The sequence below is a fragment of the Corvus brachyrhynchos genome, unplaced genomic scaffold, assembly GCF_000691975.1.
Source record: "Corvus brachyrhynchos isolate BGI_N302 unplaced genomic scaffold, ASM69197v1 scaffold49, whole genome shotgun sequence".
In the NCBI taxonomy this organism is placed as follows: Eukaryota; Metazoa; Chordata; class Aves; order Passeriformes; family Corvidae; genus Corvus; species Corvus brachyrhynchos.
The window spans coordinates 174,158-192,845 of NW_008240029.1; the positions used below are offsets into that span (position 1 = coordinate 174,158).

At 40.9% G+C, this 18,688-nt stretch overlaps 1 protein-coding gene across 10 annotated transcripts in view; it reads right to left on the minus strand.

Annotated features, from left to right (window-relative positions):
• NFX1 (nuclear transcription factor, X-box binding 1) overlaps positions 1 to 17,054 on the minus strand; it is an 89,030-nt gene extending 71,976 nt beyond the window's left edge. For 9 of the 10 annotated variants that reach the window (XR_001865090.1, XM_017743628.1, XM_017743626.1 and 6 more), the window contains exons 1-3: positions 16,949 to 17,054; positions 6,367 to 7,416; positions 2,401 to 2,562 (exon numbers count right to left, since the gene is read on the minus strand). Coding sequence is in view for 9 of the 10 variants with exons in the window: in XM_017743628.1 (XP_017599117.1) it covers positions 2,401 to 2,562; positions 6,367 to 7,416; positions 16,949 to 16,973 (1,237 nt within the window). In the remaining variant the exon portion in view is untranslated. Of the gene's footprint in view, positions 1 to 2,400; positions 2,563 to 6,366; positions 7,417 to 16,642; positions 16,874 to 16,948 lie in introns of those variants that run through there. The other variant, XM_017743627.1, reaches the window with a different exon arrangement.
• Between the last annotated feature and the right edge of the window lie 1,634 nt (positions 17,055 to 18,688).

Sequence of the window (18,688 nt, forward strand, 5' to 3'; positions counted from 1 at the left end):
TGAACACAGCAGTCCTGGCCTGGCTGAGGTGGGATGTCTGCCAAGTGTTGCCTGCAGGTGTGCCCACTGGGAACTGGTACGCATTCCTGAGGAAAATTAGTGCAGGTCACAATGGACTGCGCCATCCTTGCTGCCCAGGCGGGAAGGACTGCGCTCAAGCGGAAAGGAATGACCTGTCCTGTACACCTGTCTTGTACCTGTTTCCCAAAGCAACGGGCCCCAGAACAACAGCAGTAGATTTGCTCCACCTCTTGGCCAGTTGCCCCTCACTTCTGAAAAGGACTACAAAGGGACTTTCTAAAATAACTGAGACGAGATCTCCCCACAGAAAGAAGGTGAATCTATTGGCAGAAGACCACAAGGACTTTGTCTCATCTGTTGGTAGCTATTCCCACCCCCGTTCTTCCTCTCTACTCTTTTACTTTGTTTTCTTTATCTCTCCCTCTCTTTCTCTCCTCCATCGCATTACTGTGTTGTGGGCACTTAATAAAGGTGCACTGTTCTGATTAACACTGAAATCCCTTGTGTCCTTTTGCACTCTCAGATCCATAAACGAACCATCACAACCCTTGCTTGTATTAGCGGATTGTGACAGATGGGTAATTTGCTAAGTTGATGCTCAGTAAACTGCTTTATTTTGATTGAATGAGTTGCTTTAAATCTTGCCAATTTTATGATCTTATGAAGTTTTCCAAAAAAGTTTGGTTTTTAACCTCCTGAGAATGTTGTTGCACTTCTCCCGTGTGCCCACCTCAGGGTAAAGTAGTACCTCAAGCCCCTTAGAAATAAACTCGCCAAGTGAGAACTGGGGCTCACCACCAGCCCTACCCAGAAGTCTGACTATGCATCTTCTGCAAAAAGAACTTTGCAACCAAACCTTTCTGCAGGAGATTTAAAGTCTGTACAAGCTTCTGTCAAACATTTGGAAGTAGGTGACATTGTATTTCCTCAGTCTGCCCAGAGACTGAGAATGGCAAATGCTGAACAAGCAGGGTACAGAAAAAAATAAAGCCTACTTCAGGATAATCGTCTTCAGAGTGTGTCTACACCACACAACTGAACTGAGCAGTGGCTGCAATTCAGCCTTAGCTTACATCAGAGCACTCAAAGGGCATAATGTACTGGTTTAAGAATTTCAAAAAGTGGTATAATACAAGGAATCTGAAACAGTTTAAGCTGATGACAAAGGCTGAAGCTTTCTATCTTCTCCGAACTTCCTTTCATTGCATGGCATTAGGGATGGATTTCAGGAGTACTTTATCTGAGAAACAAACTAAGAAGTGGTTGAGTAAAAGCAGACAACTAACACATAAAGTATGTCTTCTGCTTGACTGCTCAGCAAAGCACAGATGAGAGATGAGACATTTCTTGGTGTGTAAAAACACAGCCACAGAGCTTTGCATCTTGAGGCAGTGATTTCATTGAATGATCTTATGTATCCAAATCTGGAAATTAGTTTCAGCTAGAACACTGGAAAGGATTGAGTTATGAGGATTATATAAGGCATACACAACACCCCCCAAAAAAATTGATTTAAAACTTGTTTACAGCTTACTGCTTGTAGTGAACCATTTGCACCTTATGGCTAAATTCTGTCTTAAACAAGCTTGTTTAACTAAAAGAGAAACTTTGAACTAAAGGAGAAATCACTGTTAAGCAACAGATACTACAGATGGAGAGTAGTGGGGTTTTTAATGCCTATTTCCCTCCTGCACCACAAGCCATCACCATGCAGCCACAAAACTCTGAACTCAGAACCTTATTGCAGAAAATTTTTCCAGGCACGCCCAGACACATATGCTCAAGCCCCCTGTTGGACATTGCCTGACTTCTAGAACCTTCCAGAAAGAAGACTGTGCATACCCAGAACTCCTCCTGGAGCAGGTACTGGGGTGTTTACTAGAAGAATCAGGGTTATAAACCCCCCAATTTTTGATGCATATGCACACCCCCATCTCTGATGGACCCAGACCCCTCCTCATGAGCCATGAGTGGTGATAGATCTCTCTTTTCTTCTCTGTTTTTGTCTTTTCAATTTTCCTCTCTTAGGGTGATCACACACTTCAGAATGGCTACAATACCCCTTCTCGAACCATTAAGTGTTTTTCCATGTAAGGTTTCAAAGCAGCTCCAACAAAATTTGCTGTTTTATCAGTTATTTAAGGTTGCTTTGCTTTAATCCACCCCCAGGGGTCCCTTTAACAACACACTTTGTTGCCTTGCCTCAGAAATGGATCACATTGTTATCTTAAACAAGACTTCTAAATAGTTTTCACTGCATAAGAAACACATGAATTTGGATATTATATATATTTAAGAATATATAATATACATTATATATACAATACAGATACATAATATAGAATATATATATAAAATAAAATTTGAGACAATACCAACCTTCAGCTTGTGAAGCTGGTGATCGCGCCCACTTCTTAATGCAATTCAGGTGGAATACATGGTAACAATTCTGACAGCTCCACACTGGGGCTACTATTCGGACCACCTCACAGCAAACCATGCACTCATACTTCTCTGTGGTCAGCTGTTCAATCAATGACCCTGCAAATAAAATATATTACCTGTGCATAAAAGAACAGCTAGCCGAGAAACAAAACTCAAATTAAATTCCAAGATTTTATTTAAATTATAACGGACCTTACTTTACCTCTGTGGCTATAAATAAGTTGCTAGTTTGCTCCTGGAAGATTCCAGTTTGATACTTGCTAGGCATTTCTTTAGCTTCAGAGCAGGAAGGAGTATGAGATTCCTATTAAAGTGGCAATGTAAATTCCACTTTGACAAATAGCAATTATTCTGATCTTATGAATTAATTAGTTAGTTAAATTAAATAGTTTTATGATTGGCAGAAGTTTGAGATTTTACTCACCACTTTATATGGGAAATTTATCTTTGCATACACTTTAATCAAAAAAGATGAAAGCTCTTAAATAGAGAAATCTCTCCCAAGATTACATTTAATTCCTATCCTTAAGTATTCCAAGGAGATGACACAACAAGTATTAACAGCGAAGGACCTGGATTATGGGAATAAGCCCTTTATAAAGTGAGTATTTTAGGAGCAGGATTACTGGGAATGACAGTCAAAAGTACAGGGTCTTTTGAGCCATATGAAAGAACGCAAAAAAGTACTTCGAAAATAAAGCAAGAACCCCACATTAAAGTCAGAACAGCCTGAAAACAGATGTGCAGCCATAAGAAAGGCACCACATAGCTTCATTTCTGTCAGATTAACTCTCATCCACCAAGGTAAGGCTACCAAATACACCTTAAAAATGTTCACAGATTTTAAAATATATTAACTACAAGTGTGAAGTGTAAAAATGTACCATTTTAAGATTACAATACAAATATCAATACAAATTCCAGAGACTGAAATGTTATTATGGTTTATGGCTCAAATATTTTTATGAAGGACTTTTGCCTATTATAATAAAATTGTATAACAAAAACTGCATGGAAGACCATTGTACCCTGAATGGGGCCCCTGGGCTGAGGCCCTCAACTGTGAGTTAAACCACCTAACAGATAGAGATAAGAAAAGTGACACTACTGTTCAAAGCATCTGGGAAATGATGGATAAGACTGGAAGAGCATGCATCCATGGCAGGGATGTCCAGAAGCTTCAGGGTGGAGGTTATAGTCCCGGGTTTATCTGCTGCCAGGCTTGCACAGACCCTACACCAAAGGGGAGAGGAGGAGAGGTTTTGGATGTGTGGCATAGCCTCTAGTCAGAGGCAGCGAACACCCATCCTCTGTTGTGCAGACTTGCCCAGCTGCAGGGCCCAGTACCCCAGGAAAGCCACTTCTACAGGACACCCATGTGAGACACAGCAGAGGGGATGTCATGACCCATGAAAGGCCCCCCATCAAGGGGTCCCCAGACCCTGCACCAGAGAGCACTGCACATGATGCAACATGATGCAACAGATTCAGTTTTGCAGGGGACAATGCTAAACCTGCCCCCCTCAGGGGAGGCACCTGGGTGTTCCCACCTGGCCCATTATTAATCCATTGGGTTCTATACTTTTCAGCAGGGGACCCTGACCACCAAGAAGACCAGAGGGAGGGGAACAAGAAGACATCATTGGGACCCATGGAGGGGTGATATGTTTCTACTTAATCTGTCTCTATGACTCTCCCAGCCCTCCCCCCACCTTGTTCTATTTCTTTCTTTCTTTTCCTTTCTCTTTGCCTCTTTTACTATTCAATAAAATATATCAATTTTTTGGTATCAACATCTAACCTTGTTCATGTTTTAATCTCGTTTTTGGGAACATTCGAACCCAAGTCCATTCGGCTTTATTCCCAGAGAGTTCTCTTTGCTTCTCTGTGATTAGACTGGATCGCAACAACAGGGAAAGTTCAAATTCATAATGAAGGAAATACAAAATGAAAATGATAGAAAAAAATTACTGTCAATTCAAAATGTGCTTGTACCACGTGTGACTGCAAGCAAGCCCATGGCTGCCTGGAAACTTACAAGTGTTAACATTGTTTGCCCTCCTCAATACGATTTTCAAGTTTGTTTTCTAGCCCTCCTGCATCAAGCCTCACAACATTTAGAATTAACAGTAATTTCTACTTGTTATCCCATAATTATTATCTGTTGTAAAGGAAGATTCTCATGTAAAATATAATTATTTTCTCCAGAAGATTAAAGCTATACCATACTCAGAAACTGTAGCTGTCCCGGAAGTAGTTAAAAACCCACAATCCCAGTTCCCTGGAAACAGTGGCAGACAGTGCTGTCAAAAGAGCTTCCAAATAAGGCATGCAAAGACTACCATTTTGGAGGGGGAAGTTCCCTAAGTTCCCTGTGAAAGACTATTACGTATCTTCCTGCTTATTCCATGTGATGTTTTGCATTTAAAAATAATGCTGGGAAAAAGACTGAGGTATCTTCAATTTTATGATTCAAATAGAACCCAGGAGCATGACAGTTAATTTATTTAGGTTAGAGAGGATCAAGGAAGATCTTGATCGTCCTAAGAAAAGAAGGTTTCCAACTAGAGGCATCTTATGATTCATGATTACGCTATTACTTTCTCAGCTGTGAAAGAGGAGATGCTGAGAAACAAAGTCTTCAACAGATTTGATATCACAGTTAAGAAAACTGGAACTAGTCTACCCATCTCTATCACTGTGCTGCAGAAGATAAGGTTGAGATGCTTCGTAAAAAACCAAATAAATATAATTCTTGGTGTTTCTCCTTATTGCTTTTGAACACTTAAGCCTCTTAACACTTAAGTGCTTAAGCCTATGCAAAACAGGAAGAATAAGCTACCTAAGTTGTTGAAACAAAAACCAGTATCATAGCACTGAAGAGATTCAGCTGATTTCCATTTAATATTTTCAGTCACTAATGGTATGAGTCAGCAGAAAATTCACTCAGCCAAAAATCATGGGTCTGATTTACATTGTCAACAGTACACATTTCTATTCTTAAACGTCCAAAACCAGTATCCAGATATTGCCTCTATTTCTAATTACCTGCTGAGAAGGTGATTCCTGATGATTTTTGTCTTTTTTCTTTTACATAATTCTCTGTATTCTTTATACACATATTTGGAGCTCTGTAGAGAGCTGAATGTAGACACATTTTCACCAAGGTTCAGTCCCATCTGAAGTGGGATAATTTAGCAGGGGCTTGAACTGGGGGGAGGAATTGTATCACCACTTGTGCTCCTAATTGGTGATTTTTGTCAATTATGCTAGTTTACTAAACTTATAAAACTGTATGCACCCCGGGGGGGGGGAGGGGCTTTTGTGGACATTTTCCATATTTGCCCGTGGAGGCCTCCAATAAAGACCAGCTTTTATATTACCTCCTAATATTATCTTGAAAGTGTGTGTTGTTTCATTCAAAGGTTCTTTAAAGTATCAAAGGTGCAGAAAAAAGCACATAAAATTCAGTTATGAGTAGAATACTGTTTCCCTGTCTGGCATTTTCCTATTTCTACATAAAACATGAGAAGACTTATTCTGCAAAAATCAGTGTTAGCACTGTCCTTCTCAAGTCGCATTGTTCAGAACGCTCAGAATTTTACTCCCACAACATACATGTTTTAACATGGTACCCGACTACGTCATCATTTGTAGTTTGGTAGTGAAACAGAAAAACTTTTAAACAAAATCTGTCCTCCCCTAGTAAACTTACAGAACATGTTCCCACTGAGAAATCATGCATTTACATTTAATTCTACCCTCTGAAACCAGTACCAATTTAATAGGAAATAATAAGGCTCTTCAGCTACTCAAGGCAGTAGCTGAAATGAAGACTGTTTAAATTATTCAAGATCGTATCTTTAATATAGGAGTCCAGGACAAGTCTACAAAACTTACCTGTATGAGTTTCTTTGTTTTTTGGTACATCACTTTGCTTTTTCCAGTACTGGGTCCAGCTGAAATGAAGTGAAGGTACTTGATCCCCCTTTAGCAGGAACTTTCTTCCATTGAACCTGAGAGACTCAGACAACTGATGTCTGATTTCACTGGTCAAGTTTTCATCATTTTTGTGAGCAGCGAGTTCTTTCTTCCTTTCATTTTTATCTTTTGGAGTATATGCAACAGAAGACTTCTTACCTACTTTTGTATTTTTACTACGGTGAGAATCATGTCTTTTCTGACACTCCTTTTCTACTGGAGGTTTATTCCATATAGGCTTCCGGGCGTATCTTTTGTTTACATTATTGTAGCCTTTTTGCTCATCCCCACTTCCAAAAGGTGCATCACAGAATGCCTTTCCAACAGATGATTCTGAAGAGTCAGACTGTGTCAAATCCAAAGACGGAGCATTTTCAAACAGCTCTACTTTCTGTTTAGAGCTCACTCTCTTTTCACGGTCATGTGCCTGCTTTCCCTTTTCCCTGAAACCTCTCCCAGACGTATGCATCAGATGTGTTTTCTTTGGCTTTGCCCCTCTGCTATCTGCATTAGGTACCTCCCTGTCACTCTCTGAGGAGAGAAAATCACTGTATCCTCTAGGAGGTGCTCTTCTACCAGGTACTACTGCAGCATCTGAAATTCCTGGACCTGCAGCAGCATCAGTAGTACTTTGCCTTATCTTATTTCTAGCACATGTGCTATCATTTCTCATTCTGTGCAATCTCTGGCTTTGCAAGCTGCGATTCTTCAAACTTTTACTCATACCAAAATATTGATGGAAGTCTTCAGAATTCCCATACTGACTTTCTGGATTACAAAAGCTATGATGCTTTGTGGAAGAGCGTTCATAATCTGTACCTCTTTCAGAAGACAGACTAGGAATTGGTATATTACTTCTATTCTGATTACTGCTAGGGTCTTTCCTATCTTTATTCACCCAGTTTACATCTGTAGGTTGTCTTTCTCCAGGAATGGAATCAGCAGCATCAGGACTGAAATTCAATGTACCTAAAAAATAAAAAAATTCATAAAACTTAAAATAGTAAATATTTCTTTTCGACCAAATTACCATGCATGCAAAGGTCCAGAAGTTCAATCAATCCCACACTTGACAGAACAACTGCAAACAAGTGTTCAGAAACTAGAACTGAATCATACAGTGCTTTGTAGAAGTCATCTTTACGGAAGGACTGTGATGACCCACAGCTAAGAATACAAAAATAAAAGGTGAAGAAAAACTTTTGAAGCAGTACAAGAAACGGAAGTGTGATAATCAGTGTTTAATATCTGAAGTTTTTCCTAGCATGTTTACATACATACAAGAACCTGAATAAAAGGGGTCCTTTAAATACGTCTATATCTGAGATTTTAGTATTATACAAAACTTTGAATATAAATTAAAAGTAGCAGTAGTAAATACTTGCCTCAACTCTGATTACACTGTTCTACATATAGACATATTAAATAATACAGGGACTGCCCAGGGCAGCGGTGCAGAATTATTTTTCTGAGGCCATCAACATGAACCATGCTTCTACATCAGAGGTCTTCTGTAATTTCTATGTCTCTAGACAAAAGAAAGAGAAATCCTGTGTTGCTCAGTTTCCTGTAAAATTGTGCCAGTAGTGCCTGCCTGCAACAGAAATTATTAGGTGAATATCAGGAATAGTTTAATTGGCTGTGGCAGATTGGTGAAGTCTTACGCAATAATGTAAAAAAGTAGTTTCTAAAATCTCATTGAAGTAGTGCCCATTTTACTGGTTGGGTAGGTTACCTCACATGGTAGGGCCGAGTGCAGTTTATTCCTGGTTCACAACAATTCAAAACAACAATCAAGCACTTAGGCCGTGACATAGGCTGTCCTGGGCTGCAGTGTATTCTATTACCATCCTCATGAGCTGTTGAAATCAGGTGGGGCAGTGTTTCCTTGCCTCCTCCCCCCAGACTATCTTTCTGTTAATGGCCCATCATTGTCCTGCCGCATGACTCAGAGATAACTCCCTCCGGACTATCTTCTGTTAATGAGCCTAATCAACACTTGGCCTCATGACTCATCACCCCATTGTGAGATGCTCCACCCAGAGGGAGGAACCAAGCATCCCATTGTGGATATAATCTGAAACTCTGAACACCAGAGACAACCTCTTTTCCACTGGATTTCCAGAGGACAGGAGCTACACAGCCACCACTGGACTTTCTGAGGAAGAGCAGACACCTTTACTACAGGATCACTGCTTCAGAGGACTGCAGCCACCATTCTACCAGACTGCTACCACCACCCTGCCTAACAGGGACTCAGGTTGTATCTTGACTCTGTCAGTTTGAACCAGTGTTTTCTTTTAGTTTTTTTCCCCTTTTCTTTAATTTCCATTAAATTGTTATTCTGACTTGGTGCCTCCCACTGGTTTGTTTTCAAACTAGTACATAGGCCAAGAGACTCTCCAAAAGACTAATGTTATCTAGGTCCCCAAACTACCAACTATTTTTTCAATAAAGATTGGAAATTAACATTTTCAAGGGAAGAAGAAACCAGAACATTTCAAGGCATTAACATACTTTTTTCCCCAGCGAATTAAATTTGCTTTCAAATGAAATACGTGTTTTTTAAACCTCTAGGAATGGTCATAGCTGCTATGTGAAAGTTGCTGGCCAAAGAAAAAAATACATGACTTTGTGGAAGTGAAGCTTTAACCTTAATAAAAATTAAGAATTTAAAATTACATTTAAGGATGTTTTAACCACATAACCTAATTCATACTTCAGCTTTTAAAGAGCAGTTGAAATCACTTTGGGGTTTTTTGTCTTTGCAAAAACTATATTATATATTATCTATATAATATACATAATTTACTATTATCTATATAGTATATAATTTACTATTACCTATATTTGCTATATCCATATATATTATTACAATGTTACATTACAAGATAGTATATATTATTAATACAGTATATTATATATTATGTGCTACTCTATACAGTATTATATGCTATAAATAAACTAGATACAAATGGCAAATACAAATAGTTTGTGTTTTTTTAAACTGAAATACTAACCTGATTTTGAGACAACAGAATGAGAAGACCAGATAGAAGTCTGGTCTTCAAAACAGCGCAAGACTGAGTTAAGAATCAATCTTAACTCAGGAGAAAAAGAAGCAGAGAGGCAGGGGCTGATCTCTTCTTCCCAGTACCAGGACATGTGGGAATGGTTCAAAGCTGTGTCCCCCAAGGAGGGGGGGCACAGGGGGGGTGGGGAGGTGTTCAGACTCAAGGTGAAGGAGGTATTTCTTTGCTGAGAGTGTGGTCACAACCTGGAACAGGCTTTTCAGACAGGTGGTCAATACCCCATGTCTGCCAGTGTCTAAGAGGCAATTGGACAACACTCTTAATATGCTTCAATTTGTGGTCAGGTCTGGATTCAATGACCATTGTAGGTCCCTTCCAGTTGAACTATTCTATCATTAGGACTGCAGACCCTAGTAAGTACCAACATGAGACTTATCCATACGAAAGAATCTGGACTGCAAACATTCTATTTTTTTCAGCATATATATCCCTGTGCAAAGAACTGCAAATGTAAAGTTGTCCATTTTACTTTCTACAACACTTTCAGTTTTCCCAGCATTTTGCCAGTTTAGTTTCTATCACTAATAAAGAGCAGAACAATCATAAACCATGATTTTACATAACGTAAACAGCAGTCATTCAATATAGACTACTTAAGTTTCACGCATTTTGATTGGAAAACAGAATGCAATCCTATAATTACACGTAAACCTTATTTGAAACAACCCATTTTATTAGCTGTTTTAAGTTTTCTTTTGTATATTCTAAAACTTGAAGTCAGATGAACAGCTAAAATTTAGTAAAAACAGGTTTTGCAAAACTCACACAGCTTGCCTCTAAAAAGTATAGTCTATTTTTAAAGACCACTGTTTCTTTGGTTATAAGATGCGGTACATAAAATGAATGGATGAATTACAGTCAGATTGACCTTTGAATATGGCCTCCAAGAAGTGTAACCAGGATTTGAGATGTAACTGTGGAAGTAATATTTTGAAAGGAGTCTGAAGAAAAAAATGAAAGTCTGAAGAAAAAAATGAAAAACCAGAACTTGGATATTTAAGAGCACCTCCAAAATATGAATAATTCAACAGGACTTTTTACATCAATAAGATTCCTATTCTTGCTGTCAGCTTCTACATGATGAAGAAAATTCCAGAGTGGTAAATTTTACTAACTGATCTGTCTCCCAAGACAAGAAACTGCAAAATAAAAGTCCAAGTGTAATAATAAGGAGCTAACATTGGCTGAAATTTTCTCTGACATGCTTACACAATCATATACAAAAATTCAAAGTAAAAGGGATCCTCCAAAGCTAAATTCCAGCCCGTATTTCTATTAAAAAAACATAGAAAACCATAGTACCTTCAGATACAACTTCTATATTGTCTCACCTCTGTGTCTGAGAACATCATGAAACGGACCCTTCTAGAAGTTATGCTAAGGCACATGGAGGACAAGGAGGTGATGTGGGACAGCCAGCACAGCTTCACCAAGGACAAGTCCCACCCGACCAACCTAGCGGCTTTCTATGATGGAGTGACTACGTAAGTGGACAAGGGAAAGGCTGCAGATATTATTTACCTGGACTTCAGTAAAGACTTTGACATGGTCACCGTCAACATCCTGCTCTCTAAATCAGAGAGCTGGGTGGACTATTAGGCGGGTAAGAAATTGGTTGAAAAGTCACATCCAAAGAGTAGTGGCCAAAGGCTCAGAGTCCTGATAGACATCAGTGACAAGTGGTGTCCCTCAGGGGTCTGTATTGCAAACACTGTTATTTAATATCTTCATTAATTATACAGTCAAAGGGATACATTGTACCCTCAGCAAATTTGCAAATGCCACCAAGATGAGTGACGCAATTTACACCCCTGAAGCACTGGATGCCAAAATATGTACTAGTTTGAAAAACAAACCACTGGGAGGCACCAAGTTGGAATAACAATTTAATGGAAATTAAAGAAAAGGGGAAAAAAACTAAAAGAAAACACTGGTTCAAACTGACAGAGTCAAGATACAACCTGAGTCCCTGTTAGGCAGGGTGGTGGTAGCAGTCTGGTAAAATGGTGGCTGCAGTCCTCTGAAGCAGTGATCCTGTAGAAAAAGGGTCTGCTCTTCCTCAGAAGGTCCAGTGGTGGCTGTGTAGCTCCTGTCCTCTGGAAATCCAGTGGAAAAGAGGTTGTCTCTGGTGTTCAGAGTTTCAGATTATATCCACAATGGGATGCTTGGTTCCTCCCTCTGGGTGGAGCATCTCACAATGGGGTGATGAGTCATGAGGCCAAGTGTTGATTAGGCTCATTAACAGAAGATAGTCCGGAGGGAGTTATCTCTGAGTCATGCGGCAGGACAATGATGGGCCATTAACAGAAAGATAGTCTGGGGGGAGGAGGCAAGGAAACACTGCCCCACCTGATTTCAACAGCTCATGAGGATGGTAATGGAATACACTGCAACCCAGGACACATCCCAAGCGACTTGGACAAGCTTGAGAAGTGGGCCCACAGGAATCTCATGAGGTTCAACATGACAAAAGTGCAAAGTGCTGCACCTGGGTCAGGGCAATCCCCAGTTATCAGTAAAGGCTGGGGAATGAACAGATCAAGAGCAGCCCTGCTGAGAAGGACTTGGGGGTGCTGGTGAATGAGAGGCTGGACATGACCTGCCAACATGTGTTCACAGCCCAACTGTATCCTGGGCTGCATTAAAAGTAGTAAGGCCAGCAGGTCAAATGAGTTGATTCATCCCCTCTACTCTGCTCTGAGTACTCCACACCTGGAGTGCTGCATCCAGCTATGAGGTCCCCAGCACATGAAGGACACTGACCTGTTGAAGCGAGTCTGGAGAAGGCCACCAAGATAGATGGAAGGATGGAGCATATCACCTGTGAGGAAAGGCTAAGAGATTTGGATTTGTTCAACCTGGAGCAGAGACTCCAAAGTGACCTAACTGTGACTTTTTTCATGAATACATTTAGGGATGACATTTGAAGGTGCCACTTAAAAGACATTATGCCCAAGTGACTTATTTTAGAACAGTTTCACAGTTTCAGGAAGCTACATTCAATTAGATTTTTATTAGATTAAATAATGTACTTTAATTAGTGTGAAGTTCATAATTAAAAACAAATATAAGAGAGAAAAAAATATCTTGACAAAGTCAATCAGAAAAAATATAACACAGTCCATAGAATAGCCCCTTAGGTATCAGAGTTAGTACTTCTTTATTCTTAAATTAATTCAGCTTTATCTCCCAGACAGGAAGAACTGATTTCCTTCTGAAGTTTCATATCAATAAAAAACTGGAAGGAAACAAACAACACTGATTATTACCAACCTTTCTGAATGGACTTCAGATATCTTTTAACTGACTGCTATTAATGAGATATCCATAAATCCAGGCACAAATAGTGTCTTGAGTACTGCTTGGACTGTGTGCAAAAGTAGTGTCTTGAATACTGTGTATTTGGCTCCACAATGAAAGAAGGATATAAAAATATCAGGTGTCCAGAGGAGAGCAACAAAGATGGTGAAAGGACTGAAGGATAATGAGGAGCAGCTGAAAATACAAGCTTTGTTGAGCTTGGAGGAGAATGAAGGGTGACCTTCTTGCTGCCTACAGTTTTCTCATGAGAGGAGGTGGAGAGGGAGTTGCTGATTTCTTCCCCCCAGTGGCCAGTGATAGGACACGATGGAATGGCTTACAGCTTGGTCACAGAGAAGTCAGATTGGATTGTATCAGGAAAACCTTCAATTAAAGGGTGGTCAAGTACTGGAAAAAGCTTTAAAGGGAAGTGGTCATGACCCCAAGCTTTTCAGTATTCAAGAAGTGTTTTAATAATGCGCTTATATATCTGATTTAACTTTTAGATTCCCCTGTGTGATGTCAAGCATTTGACCCAATGACTCTTGTGAGTCCCTTTCAACTCAGAATAGCCTATGAATAGATGTTCTATTTATATACTATCTCTCACTATAAGACAAAGCTAATTTCAGGATGGATATCTTCAGTTTTAAAGCAATTCAAATAACCTGTTCTTTCACCTAAAGATAGATGACAGTAGAATGTGCACACACCCATCTCTTTGTGTCAGCATTACATATATCGAGACAAGAGATGATTCAGTCAGCTGTACACAAAGTGCAATTACATGGAAGACACTCCTTGCAGGTCTTAAAATGCCTGTATTAAACAGTACAACAAGAAGAACAACCCAAAAAAACAGAAGAAAAAAACCCACAAAGAAACAAAAACAAACCAAAAAGGAATGGTGCATTATGGAAATCTGAGGCTTTCTGCAAAGCACTGGAAGCTTTAAACCAGACTACCAAGTTTGTATTTTTTGTCTTCTCTGATCACTTTATACATCACCTACAGCATTTTATCATTTTCAAAATGACACAGATTTACAAAATGTTGGAATTTCTTCCTAAACAGGAGTTACATTGTTTCAGGCTTAAGGACTCAAGCAGTGCAACCCATTTCCAGGTGAAACAATCTGCATACCCAAAACTCATTGTTAATTTCAACTGTATTAGTTCACCTAATAAAAGATAAGCGCCCTTCCTACAACTCTTGCCAGAAATTTAAATTAGAGAATAACATGCAAAATCAGCATTACCACAGAATCACAGAATGGCTCATTTTGAGACTTCTAGAGATCATCTAGTTCAAAAATCCTGCCCAAAAAGGGTCAGTTGCCCATAACTGTGTCCAGCTGCGTTTTGAGTATCTCCAAGGACAAAGAGGCCATGACCTCTCTGAGCAACCTGTTCTGGTGTATTACCATTCTCACAGTAAGAAGGCTTTTCCTTGTGTTCAGCTGGAACGTACCTGTAGCCACTTGTCCTTTAATTTAATACCACTAAGAAGACTCTGGTTCAGTATTTTTTATTCCCACCCTTTCGTATTTGTACACAGCACTAAAATCACTCTGAGACTTCTTACGACTAAACAGTTCCAGCTCCCTCTACCTCTCCTCATGTGAGGGATGCTACAACTCCTTTATTGTCTTTGTGGCCCTTTCCTGGACTCGGTCCAGTATGTACATGTCTTTCTTGTATGCATGGAGCCCAGAACTGGACACAGTGCTCCAGGGGTGGCCTCATCTCACCTTTTCTGCAAAGCTATTTTCCAGCTAATTAGTCCCCTGTATATATTGGTGCACAGTGCTGTGTTATTGTCTTTTTATGCTATTGTCCAGTTTTATGTCCAATTCAGTGCATCCCTACTTTAAATGGAACATGAAGTTTTAATCATCCCATTTCAAGACGACATGGGAGAGAATCTGGAAGTAGGATTTTGTCATAAATAGTTACATCATCCTAACAAAAGGACCTACTACGGAATGGATTTTGCTTAAGAAAAACAAATATATTTTAAGTTTTCACTTTCCTCTTCCCCCTTACAGTGGGCTACTCAATACTTTATAGCAATTCCCTGATTATCTTCAGCTTAATGATACATTGCACCATGTATAACACGCAGCTGTCATTGTGATGGCAAATCAACAAAACTACGTTCAACAGCAATTACAGCAACAGATGGGAAAAAATCCATTAAGAGCTATTAAATATAATACACGTGTCCCTTCTAGGTGCACAGGGATAGAAAGTAGAAAGATACATCAATGTGAACAATTATTATACAATTGTCTTGCTGCTTATATTTTTCCCCTTTTTCTTTTATAATCAGTTCCTGGGTCACAATAATTGTTCACTATTGACAAAATATCCTGGATGGGCAGCACATTTGCGGTGACCCAAAACTGCCACTCTTTGACCCCCCGTTCTACTCTGAGAGCAGAAACATCTTTCAATTTTAAGCTTTCAAAATCAGACACTTGCTCTGTCCATGAAGTTGCAGAGCAAAACCCAGCTTCTATTCTAATACTGCACAGGTACAATTCAAAACTTACCCATGAGATTTTTCTTGAAAGAACAGTAAGTGTTACCACAAAAATGAATGAACTCCAGAATTTAATGCCAAGTAACAATATCTGTGTTAAGTATTGTAAGGCAAGTGTAGAAATGCTGCCCCATCCGGACTAATCTTCTGCTTTACAGTAAAGCAATTTTTAGCCCAGTACACCTAAGACTCTTGATTCCAATACACATGTACTGTATAAAAGATTTCACAATCAGAGTTGACCTGCAGCCTGACAGCATGAAAGATAAACAGACAAGAAGAAATTTGACTGCACCAGCTTTACTGAAGCTATGTCTCAGGCCATTTCACTTCTGACAAGGCAGTTTGTGGACCCATTCTCATACCACCAAAAAATGAACTCTAACTTTTCCATCATGATAGCCAGGCTGCCAAGAACAGGGGATGCTATTAAGGACATTGGCTGTTGATATTCTTAATCTGAATTAACATCAGGAGGCTGCAAAAGTAGAGAATGATCCCTTCTTCTTTACCCAAAACACAAAAGTCCAGGATTCTCCCTGACAGAAATCCAACAACTCTATGAACAATGAAATTAGTTAGCTCATCAGTTGACCTCAATAATATGAAGACATTGATTACCAGAGAAGGTCTACCTATACTACAATAAAATTAAGAGGCCTGATGAAAAAACTTAAGTGTCATTAATTACTCTCAGCAACACTGTTATTTCTAGACACATACTCATGACATAATTACGTAAGTGTTCTTCTATTGTTAAGTACCCGGAATACAGGACAAATCATTAAACACAAGGCTGAAATACCGATCTTGAAAGGTTTCCTCCTCACTCCTCAGCAACAACAACCAGTAACACTAAAGTTAACCTGAACCTGCATCATACAAGTAAGCAGGGCAAAACAAACAAAAGAAAAAGTGTTTTCTTGCATGTTGCTCTCAATCCCTGTCCAGGTCGTATACCTAAGATGCTCTCCATCCGTGAGCCCCTGCCTAGATCCCTCTGCAGGCAGCACCTGCTCTAAGCAGTAAACCTCCTGCATGTCCAAGACTTCTAGTCAGAGATCCCTCTGAGACCCCTCAAAAAGCCACGGTTTTACAGTAGCTCGTGGGCCTGAGACGTTGTCATTGTCACTGCTCTGTGCAGGCAGCCTGAAACCTGGGTTTCAAGGGCATGGGTGGGCAGAGAGCAGTCAGATTTTCCAGTAACCAAGATATTGTTTATTTATTTTCTCTGGCGTTACCATTCGTTTGTCACATACCAGGAGCTCGCACGTTCCTCCTCGGGCAAAGTTCTTCCTAGCGGGCCCTGCGGCAGAGGCGAGCCCAGCCATTTTGAGCGCCATAGGCGCCGCCACGTCGCGGCGGGGGGGGGCCGGCCAGCCGCAACAGGTGTGCCGCAGCCCGCGCAACGACGAGCCAGCGTTCGGCGGCGACCGCCACGGTGCGACTTTCTGCCTGCTCGTATCGCTGGGGAGTCATGACTGCGCCTCCCCTTCACTGCGCCCAGGCCATCCTGTAGCTCCCCGTCCTCAGTCCCCCTCCCCCAGCGCGGCAGCCCCGCTCACCCGCGCCGGGCCGCGCCTCCGCCATGCCAGCACCAGCCACACTCCGCTGTCCGGCGTCCCAGCTGCCACGCACGCGCAAGACTCGCGCACGCGCCACCAATTGAGCCCGTCTCTCCGCACGCAGCCGCAGCGCAGCCGCGAGCGGGAGAGCGCAACCCAACAGGAGGCGGGAGGGGCGGAGCCGGGGGCGGGGGACAGCGAGGGCGCGGGTTCCTGAGCGCAGCCGGAGCGTTGGGTTGTGTGGCGCTGCGTCTCTAGTAGCGCTGCTTCTCCAGTCGCCGGAAGGAGCTGGACATCGGGAGCCTTGTTTGATGCTGTAAAGTTGGAAGAAAGAAAAGCTAACAGCGAGAAAGAAATGCTAGCTCTGCCAGTAAATTGACCTTTTTGGTAATCGGCTTGCCTCCAGCATTTCAGAGCCAGGCTGAGCGGGCCAAGAGCAGGAAGAGGGTGGGTACAGGACAGCTCGTCCTTCTGTCTCAATGTATAAAAGAGGTGCTTTCTCTAGGCACAGGATAGAAAGCAGGGTTGTGTCATCAGGCTATCTATTGCATCCTGCAAGCACTGCTTGAAGGAGGTGGCAGAGACATACAAAAAGCCCACACAAGAATTCCATACTACAGCTGGTACTGCAGAAAAATCTTATGCTCCAGCTACAAATACTCCTTAGAACTGCATGATTCGTCATACTGCGGGTTTCAGCACCAGTGTTTAACCATTTTATGATTCACACCTTCCTGCAGAGGTTTGTAGTGCCATGGTTACGGTACATCTGCTGAACAGCTCAGAGGCCTTACAGAGCTGGTGATCTTTACAGAGACTGCAGAGAAAGTTCATAATTCCGTAACATCAGCAGCTCTGAAGAATGGCACCTCAGGAGCACTGCTGCACACAGCCTGTCTGCATTTTGACCTCCACACCCCACCCTCCTAGTGAAATTTCCACTTGCTTCATAGTGCTACTGTTCATAGTGGGCAAAGTTCATGGCTTTAAAGTCCTTGAAGAAATGGGTTTATAGCAGAAACACCAGCTACTGAAATGCCTCCCAGACTCCTGCCATTGCTGCGAAGGAAGCTTGCAAACCAGCATGGCAACAGCCTTACAAAGATGGTACATGTTTTGCCATGCATTTTGAGTGTGTTTGAAGTGCTTTGCTGTATATGAACATGATGATTGTATAAGGTTGCAAAGAAAGGTATGTGTCAGTGGCATCCTTTCAGAGATGATGTATGGTTTTCCTGCTGCTGTGAAGAAACTTGCTTTAGTCCTCTAGTTCCCACAGACTTCTCTGTCACTACTGTAAAGATGTGACCATAATATTCACATAGGACTACTACAAAATTTTAACACCACTTTTCATGAATACCACACCACTACCACTTCAGTATCCACACTCTTTTTTTTGTTATCACCAAGAAACCAGTCACTGCCTGGAAAGCACTAAGGAGATTTTCATGTATGTTCTGCGGCATAATTGCTAATGATCAGGTCTGTACAGGTTTTCCTTTGTTCTCCCTTTTCCCTTTTTATCTGAATAGTTCTGCTTTTTTTTTTTCCCCTTTCCTGTCTTAAATTTGCATTGGGTCAATTCCAACCACTCCCGATAACCTAACTTAATTGCCCAGCATTTCTCTACAGGCATGTGACTTTATTTTTCTTCTTTATTTTGGCCGAAACAGCCTTTTTATCTTTTCTCATAATTTCTTCTTTTCTGTTCGGGGATAGTGGAAGGGATCTCCCCAC